Source organism: Scyliorhinus canicula, chromosome 12, assembly GCF_902713615.1.
Source record: "Scyliorhinus canicula chromosome 12, sScyCan1.1, whole genome shotgun sequence".
NCBI classification, from domain to species: domain Eukaryota; kingdom Metazoa; phylum Chordata; class Chondrichthyes; order Carcharhiniformes; family Scyliorhinidae; genus Scyliorhinus; species Scyliorhinus canicula.
This window is the reverse complement of record NC_052157.1, coordinates 19,331,704-19,348,752: the sequence shown is the minus strand read 5'-3', so window position 1 is coordinate 19,348,752 and position 17,049 is coordinate 19,331,704. Positions and strand designations below refer to the sequence as shown.

At 45.9% G+C, this 17,049-nt stretch overlaps 1 protein-coding gene across 1 annotated transcript in view; it reads right to left on the bottom strand.

Annotated features, from left to right (window-relative positions):
- The window catches only part of LOC119974515 (NT-3 growth factor receptor-like), a 917,203-nt gene that overhangs the window by 65,380 nt on the left and 834,774 nt on the right, over nucleotides 1-17,049 (bottom strand). Inside the window, exon 14 of the mRNA XM_038813455.1 lies at nucleotides 16,704-16,876. Coding sequence (XP_038669383.1) covers nucleotides 16,704-16,876 — 173 coding nt within the window. The remainder of the gene's footprint in view (nucleotides 1-16,703; nucleotides 16,877-17,049) is intronic.

Here is a 17,049-nt window from a genome sequence, read left to right as displayed (position 1 = left end):
ACCCGCACATCTTTGGACTGTGGGAGGAAACCGGAGCACCCGGAGGAAACCCACGCACACACGGGGAGGACGTGCAGACTCCACACAGACAGTGACCCAGCCGGGAATCGAACCTGGGACCCTGGAGCTGTGAAGCATTTATGCTAACCACCATGCTACCATGCTGCCCAGAATGGAGAGAATGGTGATATTTGGTTTACGGTGATGGAGGGGTGGGACGTTAGTGGGTGACAGGAGAAGGGTGGAAGGTGGTAGAGTGTGTTTGAAACTTTACGCCCACCATTTTCTCAAGGCTGTTCTTGACAACGCGTTGATAGGTGAAGCCTCGCGGATTCCTCTGTCTCCCTTGTCTAGTGATCAAGTTAATAACCTTTCCCTTGGTATCTCCTCTTCAGATTCAGAATAAGCTAAATGAGTCACTTGTCAGATTTAACACTAATTACCTTAGATAGGGATTGACGCTTTTTGACTGCTAAATTAATTCTTTTAATTTTTAAAGAACCAGTTTGAATAATTTTCAATTTTTAGACCATTTGGGCATTTTAGTCTACCCTGGTTCCTTTTTCTTAAATTATTATTTTTTACCTTTCAACGCCAGCTAATCCCAGTTGCAACCAACCCAACACGTCCAATAATAAATCAGAGTTTCATTAATCATTATTCATTATCACTAAATAATAATAATCTTTATTGCCACATAGGCTTATATTACTGTGAAAAGCCCCTAGTCGCCACACTCTGACGCCTCTTTGGATACACAGAGGGAGAATTCAGAATGTCCAAATTACCTAACAACACGTCTTTCGGGACTTGTGGGAGGAAATCGGAGCACCCGGAGAAAACCCACGCAGACAAGACGAGAGTGTGCAGACTCCGGACAGACAGTGACCCAAGCCAGGAATTGAACCTGGGACCCTGGAGCTGTGAAGCAACATGTGCTGCCATGCAGCCCAGCTGGGGGAGGTGGCTTTGTATCGGCATTGTCACTGGACTGGTGATCTAGGGTAATGCTCTGAGGTCCTGGGTTCGAATCCCACCACGGCAGGTAGTGAAATTTGTTATTAATAAAAAATCTGGAACTAAAAGTCCAATGGTGACCATGAAACCATTGATGATTGTCATTGAAAAAAAACCCATCTGGTTCACTGATGCCCTGCAGGGAAGGAAATCTGCCTTCCTTACCCGATCTGGCCGATATGTGACTCCAGACCCACAGCAATGTGGTTGACTCTTAACTATCCCCCAATTGAAATGGCCGAGCAAGCCACTCAGTTCAAGAGCAACATGGCCGGTGACACCCACAGCCCAAGAATGAATTTAAAACAACCTCGATCCAGTTTGAAACCCAGGTTAAAACAAGGCACACCGTTGACCTGTCCAGGAGCAATCATTATCAGCTCTCAAGTTCTGAACACCGTACATTTTGGATCACAGAACTCCACGAAAGCAATTTGAAGAGCTCGTGATTTGTTAGTTTGAGCAGGACGGCATCAGTAAAAGCTTCTGGTAGGCACTATAGATTTAATTAACACAGTATTTCTACAAGAGAAGAAACCAAACGGCGGAAAGAAGAAGCATTTTAAAGAAAGTATTGTTCTGCTTTTCTGATGAAATTGGTCGATGGAGTAACTCACATGAAATTACTTAGCCTGGCTATCTTTCACGCTCTCCTTCATGATGGATCTGATGCTTTTTGTTCATTATTTTAGTTGGTTGTGATTAGTTAGTTGTAGTCAGCTGGCCATTTTATAATTAAATGCAAGGATTGACGAAAAAGGAGGGCAAAATATTGTGGATGCCGGAAATCAGAAATAAAAGGGGAAAATGCTGGGTCTACAGAAACAGAACTGATGAAAGGTCATGGGCCTGGAACCTCAACTCTTTCCCTCGGGCAGCACAGTGGTCAGCACTGCTGCCTCACGGTACCAAGGACCCGGCTTCGATCCTGGCCCCGGGTCACTTTCTGTGTGGAGTTTGCACATTCACCCCGGCCAGGATTCTCCAATCCAGCACCAGGTTGGAGAATCTTGGGGTGGCCCGAAAAACGTGCCACGGCGTTCTGGCGCCGGGCTGCCGATTCTCCAGCAACCGGAGAATCGGCACCAATCTCGCCCGTGGCAATTGGGGGCTGTTGAAACCGCCCCCCCCCCCCCCGGCGATTCTCCACACTCAACGGACCGAGTGCCCGCCGAGTTCAGCCGGCATGGGTTACGTATGGTACCACCCGGTGGGACCTCGGAGTTCCGGCTGCGAGGCCATCCTGCTGGAGGGGCAGGGAGCTCCGACTCTGGTGGGGTCCCCCAGGGTGGCCAGGCTCGCGATCGGGTCCTACCGATCAGCCGGCGGGCTAATTCCGGGAGGAGGGGGGGGCTATGTTCCTCTGTGCCGGGCCTCTGTGTAGGGCTCCGCCATATTGCCCGGGGACCGGCGCAGAGACGGCAACCCACGCGCATGCGCGGACCCGTGCTGGCCATGGCACACATGCGCGGACCCGCACCGTCCATAGGTGCAGGCTTTCGCCGCCGGAGCAGCGGACAGCACTCCGATGCCGTCCTAGCCCCCTCGGAAGGGGTGAATGCCTGGGCCTGGAGACCTGTTGAGTCGCTTGAGTTTTGATGCCGGCGTCAACACTTAGCCGGGATTTCAGAGAATCCCAGACCCCATGTCTGTGTGGGTCAGACCCCCACAACCAAACGATGTGCAGGGTAGGAGAATTGTCGACGCTAAATTGCCGCTTAATTGGAATTAAAAAATAAAACTCTGTTTCCCTCGACACATATGGGGCGGCATTCTCCCCTACCCGGCGTGATGGAGGGTCCTGGAGTAGGGGAGTGGCGCCAACCACTCAGGGGTCGCGCCTCCCCAAAGGTGGGGAATTCTCCCCACCTTTGGGGGCCAGCCCCGCGCCGGAGCGGTTGCCACCAGAAGACCGGCGCAAAAAACCGGCGCCCCCGGCAGCGGGGCTGGCCGAAAGGCTTTCGCCGGTCCGCTCATGCGCCGGCAGTGACGTCAGCGGCAGCTGGTTTAAACGTCGGCGGCGGGGGAGGCCTCCCAGCGGCGGGACTTCGGCCCATCCGGGCCGGAGAATCACCGCAGGGGCCTCTCTGATCGGAGTGGCGAGATTCCTGCCCCCGCCACTTCCCGGGTGGCGGAGAATCTCTGCCACGGCGGGGGCGGGATTTTAGGCGGCCCCAGGCGATTCTCCGACCCTGCTGGGGGTCGGAGAATTTCGCCCATGCTGTCTGACCTGTTGAATGCTTCTAGCATTCCCTGTTTTCATTTGCAATGTACTAATGGGGATTGGCTCATTATTCCTGAACGTCTGCGTTGTGAGAGCTGATCAATTCTGCAAAAAGAGTGAAAGAGCAGATAATATAAGAAAGCGAAGAATGTGTTATAAAGAGCATGTGACTACTTTGTTACCACCGACATGGCTTCAGCACTTGTTGCTGTGCGGGGAAACAAGTTTAATTTCAGAATTGGCAGCAGCTTCCCGATCTCTCTCCAATTCTCTGCAGCTCTTACACCAGTCCAATCAATACCTGTGGCGAAATTCTCCGACCCCCAGCAGGGTCGGAGAATCGCCCGGGGCCACCGAAAATCCCGCCCCCGCCATGTCCATAATTCTCCCACCCGCAAAATGTCGGCGTGCCGCCAATCCCGCCGGCCCCCGCCATTCTCCGAGGCGGGCGGCGGGATTGGCGGCACGCCGACTTTTTGCGGGTGGGAGAATTCTGGACATGGCGGGGGCGGGATTTTCGGCGGCCCCGGGCGATTCTCCGACCCTGCTGGGGGTCGGAGAATTTCGCCACAGAAGTTTAGCTGAGAAAATTTGAAAAGTGCCTCCGATCTATCAGAAGTGAAAGTGGCAATGAGCACGTAATTACAGTCAGACAATTTCATGTAATTGTCTTCAGACAAACAGCTAAAGCTTTTGGCAAGAAAATCACAATGAAATAAGTCAATTACTCTTCTGTCATCTGACGGAGATTATGATCCCATTTACATCTGCAACTGACTGAGCATTACTAAAGGATAATGAAATGCAAAAGTCGTTGAAAGGATGTATGAGATTGACAATAGCTTGGTAATTGACAACACTTTTATTAAAATAGGGGAGAGCATCCACTCACCGCCTGATAAAGATTTTATTTGGAAGAAGTGGGATAGCCGAAACCCTAATAGAAAAGGTGCCTGGAACCTGCTGTTATTTGAATTACTACAAATTGAATTTATCAAGGAACAAAAACAATTCTGGAAATCTGAATTAAGCGCAAACTTGTGGCAGTATACAGATTTCTTATCACTGGAGTAACGTTTCAGTTCAGATCCTTCAATGGATCCCTGTTCAACACTAAGCTGCGAAGTCTATCTTACAAATTTCAGACACTGTCCACAATGGTGTCGAAGAGAGCAAAATGCTTTGCTCCATTACAATCCAAGTGTGGAATGAAAAATCAAATTAATTTAGAATGATACTGTTGCATATTTCTCACCGTTCAACTGACTGATAATGCTGTCCCTATCACACACAGACTTCTCACACACAAACCTCACATAAACATACAGCCCACACCTACACAAGACTCATCACACACACTTGGCCTCAGTGCTTCTTCTGTTTCTGGGCACCTTACCTCTCCCCGCATTTCAACCCTCCCCCTCAATTATGCATGACATAATTATGCATGACATTTTTTTTTCCTTTCGAGATTCACCAATCAATTCACCAAACATGAAAACGTCCGCTGTCGGTATCTGGTTACAAATAGCATCCGATATATATTCAGCAGTTATAACTTTAAGGACAGCAATTGCATAATGCTGTGCAGTGCGTACGCACGATAGGTGATCCAACCATGATTATTAACAGCATTGTGTAATATCATTAATTTGAAAGAGAAATATCCCATTAGTTATTAATAACATTTTGCAGATGAAAGCATTGATCTCAGTGAATGCCTCAGCGTCATTAATATGCTCTGCACTTTGCACCAAATGGACGTGAAATTCATGTTTGGGGAGAGGGGGTGGGAGATTAATTTTTGCAAACCAGGTAAACTTCACAAAGATCAAATGACTCACGAGCAACAAAGTGGGATGATTGAACTACTGAGGTCTTCACTGTCAGTGATAAGTGATGGACCCTCGGATGTCTGTGCACTACAGCTTTTGAAACGCCAGAGAACAAAATTGTATCGGTGTTTTCTTGATCAGAAAGTCTTAAGGCCCTGCTGATTGCTATTTCTCACTACAATATATTTTCAATATCTACTGTTCACCACAACTTTATCACCTCAACAGGTAAGTAGATTAAAAAGACAAGACTGGAGAGATTCTTGAGAATCATTATAAAACAGGTCACTGATTTACTGTGAGCCCATTACACACTCCTGTCCTGGCGATCACACTCCACAAAGCCCACTCACAGTGAACTTTCATGAGCCACAAAATATACAGAACTCCCATTGCAATTCCACCTTCTGTTTCCAAGATACTTAGAGGTGACAAAGGCCGCCCAGCCCAGTTCATCTCCTCCATCACAGAATGATATTGAAACATATACATGAGGAGCAGGAGACTGCTTCACCGTTCGATAACATTGTCTGCATTAAGCCAGTGACTTAAACTCAAAAGTATTTAATTGGCTGTAAAGCGATTCGGGTCAATGTAAAAGCAGGTTTTGTCTTTCTTTCATAAGAACATAAGAACATAAGAACTAGGAGCAGGAGTAGGCCATCTGGCCCCTCGAGCCTGCTCCGCCATTCAATTAGATCATGGCTGATCTTTTGTGGACTCAGCTCCACTTTCCGGCCCGAACACCATAACCCTTAATCCCTTTATTCTTCAAAAAACTATCTATCTTTACCTTAAAAACATGTAATGAAGGAGCCTCAACTGCTTCACTGGGCAAGGAATTCCATAGATTCACAACCCTTTGGGTGAAGAAGTTCCTCCTAAACTCAGTCCTAAATCTACTTCCCCTTATTTTGAGGCTCTGTCCCCTAGTTCTGCTGTCACCCGCCAGTGGAAACAACCTGCCCGCATCTATCCTATCTATTCCCTTCATAATTTTAAATGTTTCTATAAGATCCCCCCTCATCCTTCTAAATTCCAACGAGTACAGTCCCAGTCTATTCAACCTCTCCTCATAATCCAACCCCTTCAGCTCTGGGATTAACCTAGTGAATCTCCTCTGCACACCCTCCAGCGCCAGTACGTCCTTTCTCAAGTAAGGAGACCAAAACTGAACACAATACTCCAGGTGTGGCCGCACTAACACCTTATACAATTGCAACATAACCTCCCTAGTCTTAAACTCCATCCCTCTAGCAATGAAGGACAAAATTCCATTTGCCTTCTTAATCACCTGTTGCACTTGTAAACCAACCTTCTGTGACTCATGCACTAGCACACCCAAGTCTCTCTGAACAGCGGCATGCTTTAATATTTTATCGTTTAAATAATAATCCCGTTTGCTGTTATTCCTATCAAAATGGATAACCTCACATTTGTCAACATTGTATTCCATCTGCCAGACCCGAGCCCATTCACTTAACCTATCCAAATCCCTCTGCAGACTTCCAGTATCCTCTGCACTTTTCGCTTTACCACTCATCTTAGTGTCATCTGCAAACTTGGACACATTGCCCTCGGTCCCCAACTCCAAATCATCTATGCAAATTGTGAACAATTGTGGGCCCAACACGGATCCCTGAGGGACACCACTAGCTACTGATTGCCAACCAGAGAAACACCCATTTATCCCAACTCTTTGCTTTCTATTAATTAACCAATCCTCTATCCATGCTACTACTTTATCCTTAATGCCATGCATCTTTATCTTATGCAGCAACCTTTTGTGTGGCACCTTGTCAAAGGCTTTCTGGAAATCCAGATATACCACATCCATCGGCTCCCCGTTATCTACTGCACTGGTAATGTCCTGAAAAAATTCCACTAAATTAGTTAGGCATGACCTGCCCTTTACGAACCCATGCTGCGTCTGCCCAATGGGACAATTTCTATTCAGATGCCTCGCAATTTCTTCCTTGATGATAGATTCCAGCATCTTCCCTACTACCGAAGTTAAGCTCACTGGCCTATAATTTCCTGCTTTCTGCCTACCACCTTTTTTAAACAGCGGCGTCACGTTTGCTAATTTCCAATCCACCGGGACCACCCCAGAGTCTAATGAATTTCGGTAAATTATCACTAGTGCATCTGCAATTTCCCTAGCCATCTCTTTTAGCACTCTGGGATGCATTCCATCAGGGCCAGGAGACTGGTCTACCTTTAGCCCCATTAGCTTGCCCATCACTCCCTCCTTAGTGATAACAATCCTCTCAAGGTCCTCACCTGTCATAGCCTCATTTCTATCAGTCGCTGGCATGTTATTTGTGTCTTCCACTGTGAAGACCGACCCAAAAAACCTGTTCAGTTCCTCAGCCATTTCCTCATCTCCCATTATTAAAACTCCCTTCTCATCCTCTAAAGGACCAATATTTACCTTAGCCACGTTTTTTTGTTTTATATATTTGTAGAAACTTTTACTGTCTTTTTTTATATTCTGAGCAAGTTTACTCTCATACTCTATCTTACTCTTCTTTATAGCTTTTTTAGTAGCTTTCTGTTGCCCCCTAAAGATTTCCCAGTCCTCTAATCTCCCAGCAATCTTTGCCACTTTATATGCTTTTTCCTTCAATTTGATACGCTCCCTTATTTCCTTAGATATCCACGGTCGATTTTCCCTCTTTCTTCCGTCCTTCCTTTTTGTTGGTATAAACCTTTGCTGAGCACTGTGAAAAATCGCTTGGAAGGTTCTCCACTGTTCCTCAACTGTTCCACCATAAAGTCTTAGCTCCAAGTCTACCTTAGCTAGTTCTTCTCTCATCCCCTTGTAATCTCCTTTGTTTAAACACAAAACACTAGTATTTGATTTTACTTTCTCACCCTCCATCTGTATTTTAAATTCCACCATATTGTGATCGCTCCTTCCGAGAGGTTCCCTAACTATGAGATCATGAATCAATCCTGTCTCATTACACAGGACAAGATCTAGGACCGCTTGTTCCCTCGTAGGTTCCATTACATACTGTTCTAGGAAACTATCGCGGATACATTCTATAAACTCCTCCTCAAGGTTGCCTTGACCGACCTGGTTAAACCAATCGACATGTAGATTAAAATCCCCCATGATAACTGCTGTACCATTTCTACATGCATCAGTTATTTCTTTGTTTATTGCCTGCCCCACCATATTGTTACTATTTGGGGGCCGATAGACTACGCCTATCAGTGACTTTTTCGCCTTACTATTCCTGATTTCCACCAAAATGGATTCAACCTTATCCTCCATAGCACCGATGTCATCCCTTACTATTGCCCGGATGTCATCCTTAAATAACAGAGCAACAGCACCTCCCTTACCATCCACTCTGTCCTTCCGAATAGTTTGATACCCTCGGATATTTAACTCCCAGTCGTGACCATCCTTTAACCATGTTTCAGTAATGGCCACTAAATCATAGTCATTTACGATGATTTGTGCCATCAACTCATTTACTTTATTCCGAATACTACGAGCATTCAGGTAAAGTACACTTATGTTGGTTTTTCTACCTCTGTTTTGAATCTTAACATCTCCAGTTTTATTCCTTTTGTTATTACTGGGCCTATTCACTGAGCTCCCCTCAGTCACTGTACCTTGTACTGTCGCCCTTTTTCTCTGCCTTGCACTTTTCCCCTTACTTCCTTTTGCTTCTGTCCCTGTTTTACTACCTTCCAACTTCCTGCATCGGTTCCCATCCCCCTGCCACATTCATTAGAGGATGCTGATTCACTGTAACAGGGGTGAAATTGGAGGCCCAAAGCTGATTCTCACAGGATAATTAGTCACAGAGCAATCAGCTGATTTTAGGGATGTGACGACAAAGAAATCATTACATTTACAAACACTGTTCAACTCTTTAGCTAACTTCCCCCATAACATCCACTTCAGCCTCACCCAACGCCCCCTCCAAACCTCCCCCAATGCCTTCCTCTGCCCCCTTTGCCCCCCCCCCCCCCAAATGTCCCCATTAACTCTCTCCATAACAGTGCCTCCAGCCATCCCTACCCTGCCTCCATGTCTCCCCTGGCCACATGCACACACACCTTAAACATGTAGCTTCTAGTAGCTCTTGTTATTCGTAGCAGATTTGGAAGCAGATGCAGCTTTCTATGCAGCTGTCATTTAGGAAGCAATACGATAGTGCCATTGAGATGTGGAACAAGCTGTCAAACACTAATCAGAGACCAACTGAACCAATTAATGAGTCAGTTTATTGTTCCACAGAAAAAAAAAGAGTTTGGAAAATACTTAAGAAAAGCTGCCACCAACAGCCTAATCAGTCACAAGCAGATCTGAAAATCGTGGACAACTTGTCAGAAAATCATCTTTGTGTAAGAATGCCGTTGACGCAAAGTAAAGCAAATCATTTCAAAAATGTAGTGATACTGTTGATGCTGCTTGTCAGGTTTCAGAGGGTTCTTTCTCTCACATTTCATTCTGGGAATGAGGCTATCGGGAAGAGTTTGGACCGGACAAGTTTGTTCCTCCTGAATCTTATGCAGAATGACAGTTGATGTTCAGTGTGGGCCAGATGATCCGCCTTTCCTGCGGATAACACCACGTTGTGCAGTGCGAGTCACGCTCCGAGGGGATTGGAAATGCATCCCGTGGGAAACACAAGACCCAAATTTAAGTACATTCTCCGGTTCTTAAAATGTTTTTGATGTGCTGTTCTGATCTCATGCAATGTAGTCAATGGGTGGCTCAGGTCTGGCCATAGGTTTGTCTGCCTTTCCTGATTGACATATTGGAAGCTTCTGTTGCCAATCAGCGTCCAACAATTGGACACCATGTGACCAGGTTTCCAGGCCCATATGTCCCACACAATTCCACAACAAGACAGTCATCAGTGAAACTTTGCAGTTCTTGCTTTGGAGCAAGTTATGTTATTGTTTGCAAAATCCAATATTGCAGCAAGTTTGAGTTATGGGCGGCAGGGTAGCACAATGGCTAGCACTGTTGCTTCACAGCGCCAGGGTCCCAGGTTTGATTCCCGGCTTGGGTCACTGTCTGTGTGGAGTCTGCACGTTCTCCCCTTGTCTGCGCGGGTTTCCTCCGGGTGCCCTGGTTTCCTCCCACAGGTCCCAAAGATGTGCTTGTTGGGTGAATTGGACATTCTGAATTCTCCCTCTGTGTACCCGAAAAGGTGCCGGAATGTGGCGACTAAGGGCTTTTCATGGTAACTTAATTGGAGTGTTAATGTAAGCCTTCTTGTGACAATAAAGATTATTATTATTATTATTATTATTAAAGTGCAGAGTCACAGAGTCATTACAGCACAGAAGGAGGCTATTCCGGATAAGAAATCCATGCTAGCTCTCCATGAAGCAATCCACTTAGTCCCATTCCCTTGCACCACCTCCAACTGCTGAAAGCTCATTTCAATCAATGGCTCACTCAGGTACTGTGTGCTCTGCCTCACCGACCCCTGCACCCCCACCATCACCAACTCAAGCCCCTTATTAGATAAAGCAAATGCCAGTTTGTGATCAACATTGCAGTAATACCAGGGAATGATTATTCAGGGACTTCAGTGGTATCACAAGAATTCAAATAACGCAACACGTCATTAATTCCAACACTTCTTGTGGCAATTAAACATTCTGTAATTGCTAAAGCCTTGTTATGGTTTCTTCTTAATCTCTTTTCTGTTGATCTATCATAACTTTTACGACAATTGTAATAAACGGGGAGCGTGCAACTGCAACATTGTTATAAAATCACCAACTGTTCACACGGCTGCCTGTAAGCAATATAACCCACACACTGATTAACTCTGGCTCTCAGCCTCTGGGTCCACTCCAGCGGTAATCATTCCCTCATTCCTCAGTGACTGGGAAGGTCACGAGGATGTTCTTCCTCCTCCTTCTCCTCCCCCTCCACCAGGGAAGCCAGGCGACAGCCCCAATCCTCTCTACAGCACTATATGGTTCAGGGTGCAGCATACCACTACAATCTGGAGGATCCTCACTGCAAAGGAACCTCCAGATAAATCAAGGCAATGGAACTTCTTGTTGATCAGGCCAATGGCTAGCTCTCTGCTGGTTTAGGTGGAAATACGGTTGCAGTTCTGCCTCACCTGTACCTCTGCAATGGGGTTCTTCTCTCGGGTCATCAGCCAGATACGAGTAGCTATTGCTTTTTCCCGAGGGGACAACCACTAAGATTGACTGGTGGAGACAAGAGCTGCTGAACCTAAGACTAGATGACAATGAAAGTGACATTTCAGCTCCCTGACTGGTTGCCACACTCACCCTAAGCTTAAGGTCATCCAAACCACTGCTGCCTGTGTACTAACTTACACCGTGCCCTATTCACCCATCACTCCCGTACTTCATAGAACATAGAATTTACAGTGTAGAAGGAGGCCACTCGGCCCATCGAGTCTGCACCGGAAAGAGCACCCTACGTAAGCCCACACCGCCACCCTATTCCCGTAACCAGTAACCCCACCTAACCTTTTTGGACACTAAGGGCAATTTAGCATGGCCAATCCACCCAACCTGCACATCTTTGGACTGTGGGACGAAACCGGAGAACCGGGAGGAAACCCACGCAGACACGGGAAGAACGTGCAGACTCCGCACAGACAGTCATCCAAGCTGGAATCAAACCTGGGACCCTGGAGCTGTGAAGCAACTGTGCTAACCGCTTCTACAGATGTGCCATAGAGAGCATCCTATCCGGCTGCATTACAGCTTGGTACGCAACTGCTTGGCCCAAGATCGCAAAAAACTGCAGTGTGGTCACACAAAGGGCTGCACGGTAGCATAGTGGTTAGTGCAATTGCTTCACAGCTCCAGGGTCCCAGGTTCGATTCCCGGCTTGGGTCACTATCTGTGCGGAGACTGCACATTCTCCCCGTTTGTGCATGGGTTTCCTCTGGGTGCTCCAGTTTCCTCCCACAGTCCAAAGATGTGCAGGTTAGGTGGATTGGCCATGATAAATTGCCCTTAGTGTTCAAAATTGCCCTTAGTGTTGGGTGGGGAGTGGGCTTGAGTAGGGTGTTCTTTCCAAGAGCCGGTGCAGACTCGATGGACCGAATGGCCTCCTTCTGCACTGTAATTTCTATGATCTATGATCTAAACTTGCCATCATCCCATTGATTCTGTATACACCTCCCGCTGCCTCAGAAAGGCAGACAGCATTGTCAGAGGCCCCTCAGACCTAGGCTTTGCTCTCTTCCAGAACCTTCCATCAAGCAGAAGATACAGAAGACTGAGGACCAGCGCACATCCAGACATAGGATCAGCTTCTTCCCCACAGCTACCATACTCCTCAAAGTCTCTCCCTTGGACTGATCTGTTCCCTATAAGAATACTATTCACAGCGCTCTATTCTGCTCTTGTCTGGCCCTTGTTTTGCACTGTAACCAATCACTATTTGTTGATGTACCATTGTCAAAGTATTCTGTCGATTATTCTTTTGTCTACTATGTACGTACTGTATACGATTCCTTGGCCGCAGAAAATACTTATCACTGTACTTCGGTACATGTGACAATAAATATCAATCAACACTGTGCTACCGTGCTGATTCACACTGGCTTCTGATTAAGTGACACCTTGGTTTTAAAACTCTCATCCTCGTTTTCAAATCCCTCCAGGTATACCCTCCTATCCTCCAATCCTAGCCTCTTGAGTATCTTCGATTATTGCTTCTCCATTGTTGTCTGGGCCCTAAGCTCTGGAAGTCCGTCCTAACATCATGACATCTCTTAACTTCTTTAGGATATGAAACCTACCTCTTTGCTAGGATTTTGGTAATTTGATCTCATGCTCCTTGTGTGACTTGGTGTGGAAGTTTGCTCTATAATGCTCCTGATGAAGTGCTTTAGGAGACTTAATCCATTAAAGAGCAATATGAATCCAAATTGTTGTAATCTAGGTTATTCACATTGGGTGTGATCCAGCGACCCCGGTGCGCCCGCCGTTGATCCGGGCACAGCAGGTGTATCGCGCACCAGCCACGAATCAGTCTCTTGCTGGGCGTGATTCAGATCTGAATATTTAAATATCCAGCGCCCTGGACCCAATGGCTGTGCCGAGGACCTCGCTTGCGAGCCATTTAGTACTGGTCCACACAAACATGGACCAGTCGTAACGGCACCTGGGGACCTCTCCCAGGCCATTAGAGACTCCTGGGTGGTCGGGGACAGGACAGGGTGGCAGGCTGGCACACCCCCTAGGCACCTTGGCCCTGCCAGCCTGGCACTTCCAAGTTGCCATGGCGGCGCTGCCATGGTGCCAAGCTGGCAATGCCACAGTGTCTATGTGGCAGGTTGGCCCTGCCAAAGTGGGACCCGGTCCGGGAGAACCTTGCCTGGCAAATGTGGGGCCGCCATGAAACATTCCAATAAATGTATCGTTCACCAGACTTTAACTTGAATCCGCTGAATCGCACCCAATGTCCAGCGCGGGTCCAACAATGTTCGATAACTCGCACTTGCTACTCTAATGCTTCGACAGATCAGATTGTTATAAGATGAGTTAGTGGGTAAGACTCCAAGTTCAGCATTAGTCAGTGTATTAAGAATTTAGCTATTTCAATGTGAATTATCTCACATTTATCAATATTAAAATCCATCTGCCATCCTTGATTAGCTTCTTCATTTAATTGCATTTTTTGGAAATTAAATAAATTTGCTTAATTTTAGCTTCTGAATGCTATCAATCTCCATGAGTCGAGTCATCTGGCCAGATGGGGTGGAATCAACAGTAAATTACGTTATATTCCAAATATTCTTTTCCGAATAAGTTAGGCACATTGGAAACAACATGACCTTTAAAAGAACACTTCAGAACTCTACAAGTCGGAAATTGATAATACACATTTGGAGAAACCAAATGGCCTCCTTCTGCATCCTAACAATTCTGTGACCCTGATTGTGTGATTCAGATACCAGAGTATATCGACAGCCTGTCCAAGTAGCATTCTTAGAGCCTAAGACATAACCAGACTATTAATTTAAAAACATTCATTCATAATGTGAGCATTGCTGGCTGGACCAGTGTTTGTTGCCCATCCCGAACTGAGTGGCTTCCTTGGACGTTTCAAAGGGTAGTTGAGAGTTAACCACATTGCCGTGGGTCTGGAGTTACTTGCAGACCAGGCCAGGCCAGGTAAAGATGGCAGATTTCCTTCCCAGTGAACCAGGTGGATATTTACAACAATCGACAATATTGATTGAATTCAAATTTCACCATCTGCGGTAGTGGGATTTGAATCCGACCAGACATAGAAACATACGTAGAAAATAGAAGCAGGAGGAGGCCATTCGGCCCTTCGAGCCTGCTGCACCATTCATTATGATCATGGCTGACAATCAAATTCAATACATCTGATCCCTCCTTCCCCCATATCTCTTGATCCGTTTAGCCCCAAGAGCTGTATCCAATTCCTTCTTCAAATTACACAACCTTTTGGCCTCAACTACTTTCTGTGGTGGTGAATTCCACACATTTACCACTCTCTGGGTGAAGAAATTTCTCCTCACCGCAGTCCTGATAGGTTTACCCCTTATCCTCAAATATGACCCCTAGTTCTGGACTCTCTCACCATCGGGAACATTCCTTCTATCTAATCCTGTTAGAATTTTCTATATTTCTATGAGGACCCCCTCTCACTCTGCTAAACTCCAATGAGTTTTACTTTGGATCTGTGGATTACTAGTCCAGTGACAACTCCCCTTGAAAGGATTATGCCCTGAATGACCCGGGCCAACACTGAGAGAGGTGCCACACCTCAAAGAGTAATTATTCAACACATGCTCCCTGAGGCATTTCAAAGGAAAATGTTCCTTATGAAAGGTAAGGGTCATCCAGGCCCATTTGCGTTGTCAATGTAGAAACCCAGGTTTCCTGGACATTTAGCAAATTCTATCCACCAAAAACCAGGAGAAAATCTGGGAGGAGTAACAAATTGATCAGGATCAAATTTTGGAAAATTTCTACTTGGAATATTGTTAAATATGGCAAGAGGCTAAAATTGCACAACTGGACAAAATCACAACCTCGGCGATTGCAAATCTCTTCTACTGCACATCCATATAGTGAAATAAATCCATAGCACCCTATTGTAAAGTGGGAATACATTTAAACATAAAATTAAGCAATGCATCCTCCTGGATTACTTCCACATTGAGCAGATGTTTGTCACTGAGAGATTCAATAGTTGCTGTCAAACTTCATCAAACCCACAGTAAAGAGATAATAAGTGTTGGGGAAAATTTCGTTGATATTTATGCTTAGCTGCACCACAAACAAATTTAACATTCAGAGCAAGCAGAAATTAAATTACTCGGCTCTTATGCTTTGTGTAGAATGTACAAGGTTCCATTTCTGCCCCTATTTTTAAACTAATTTTCTCAGTTGCTTTCATTGGATACTCAAAATCAATTCCCAGATGTACGTGCACCGCGTTCGTGATACTTAAGAAACATATAGATGAGCACTTGAAACGCCAGAGCAAACAAGGCTATGGACCAAGAGCTGGAAAATGGGAATAGCATAGCGAGGTGCTTGATGGCCGGCACGGACAGGATGGGCTGAAGGGTCTCTTTCTGCGCTGTGAAACTCAATGACTTTGACTCTACATTAACGGACTCAAGGTTAGGGGAATGCTAATTCCGTCCAGCAAGTGGAAACCACATGGAATGGGAATTAAAGTGGTCTTGCTACCCCGGCGAGCATCTTACTGCTGCTGTATGTTTGGTAGCTGGGTCCACCTTGCTGAGGTGGAGCTCAGACATATATAAAAATCAGGACCTGTCGATCAGACAGAATGTCAATGCCATTTTAATAATCTAAGCGAGCAGGACCATGGCAAGAGGCAACCTACTGAGCCAATTTGGCGGACACAAAGCGGAGGCCCTTGTCGGTCAATATTTATTTGTGGCATCAAGAGGATTTGCACAAATATAGACCATGATATCATCAGTAAAAACCAGGGCCAACTCAAGTCCCAGGGCCCGAGTTCTTTATACTGATGACCAAAGGTCTGTTGATTCACGTCATCAGCAGAATGGTGCCCGCCACAGTTTTTAGACTGATTGCAAAATGACCGGACAGTGACTGCATGTAAACTGACTGCAAAGCATTATAAACTGACTGCTCTCCGAGCCTGTTAGGCAAAAGCTGCACATGATGTAATGAGGAGTGTTTTGGATGGGCATTAAGCCATTTATTTAATTTACATCACCAGATTATCCCTGATCTGTCAGGATTTGCCTTCACCGTGGGCACAATATCAGTCAATCTCCTGGAATAACACCCACGCTCCACTCAATTGTAAGAGTCTCATAGACACACAGTGTAATCATTTAGTAAAATGGGTCGCAGAAGAGCACCGACATTTTTGGAACAGGCACACTGAAATACATTTACATCAATGGAACTTTTGAGTTACTTAACCCCAGCTGTACAATCTGCAATTAAATGAAAGCCTATTATCTAAACTTGAAGAAATTAGAAAATGTGAAGCTTCGAAACAAATTAAATTAGCATCTCTCAACATTACCTGGATATTCTCTTCTATCTTTCAATAGTCGTGCACCATATCTGCTCTCGTGACTTGCAGGCAATGCACTCACCTCAGGAACTTATTCAAATCTCCATTCTTCATGTATTCAAAAACCATGATGAGAGGATCGCCATCGACACAGACGCCATAGAACTTCACGATGTGATCATGCCGAAGGTTGGTTAGGAGCTCTGCCTCCCGCTGGAAATCCTTCCGCGCAGAAACTGTGGCATCTTTCAGAGTCTGCAGAGAACGGAAAAGGTCATTGTTACACTGGCATCATCATCCTCAAGCAAGGAGGCGATTCAAAACCGTTATAAATCATTATGAACCTTTCATACCACTATTATCAGTCCTTAATGCCACCATTAACCCCCCCCCCCCCCCCACCGTCTCTGTCCATGACCTATCCCTGA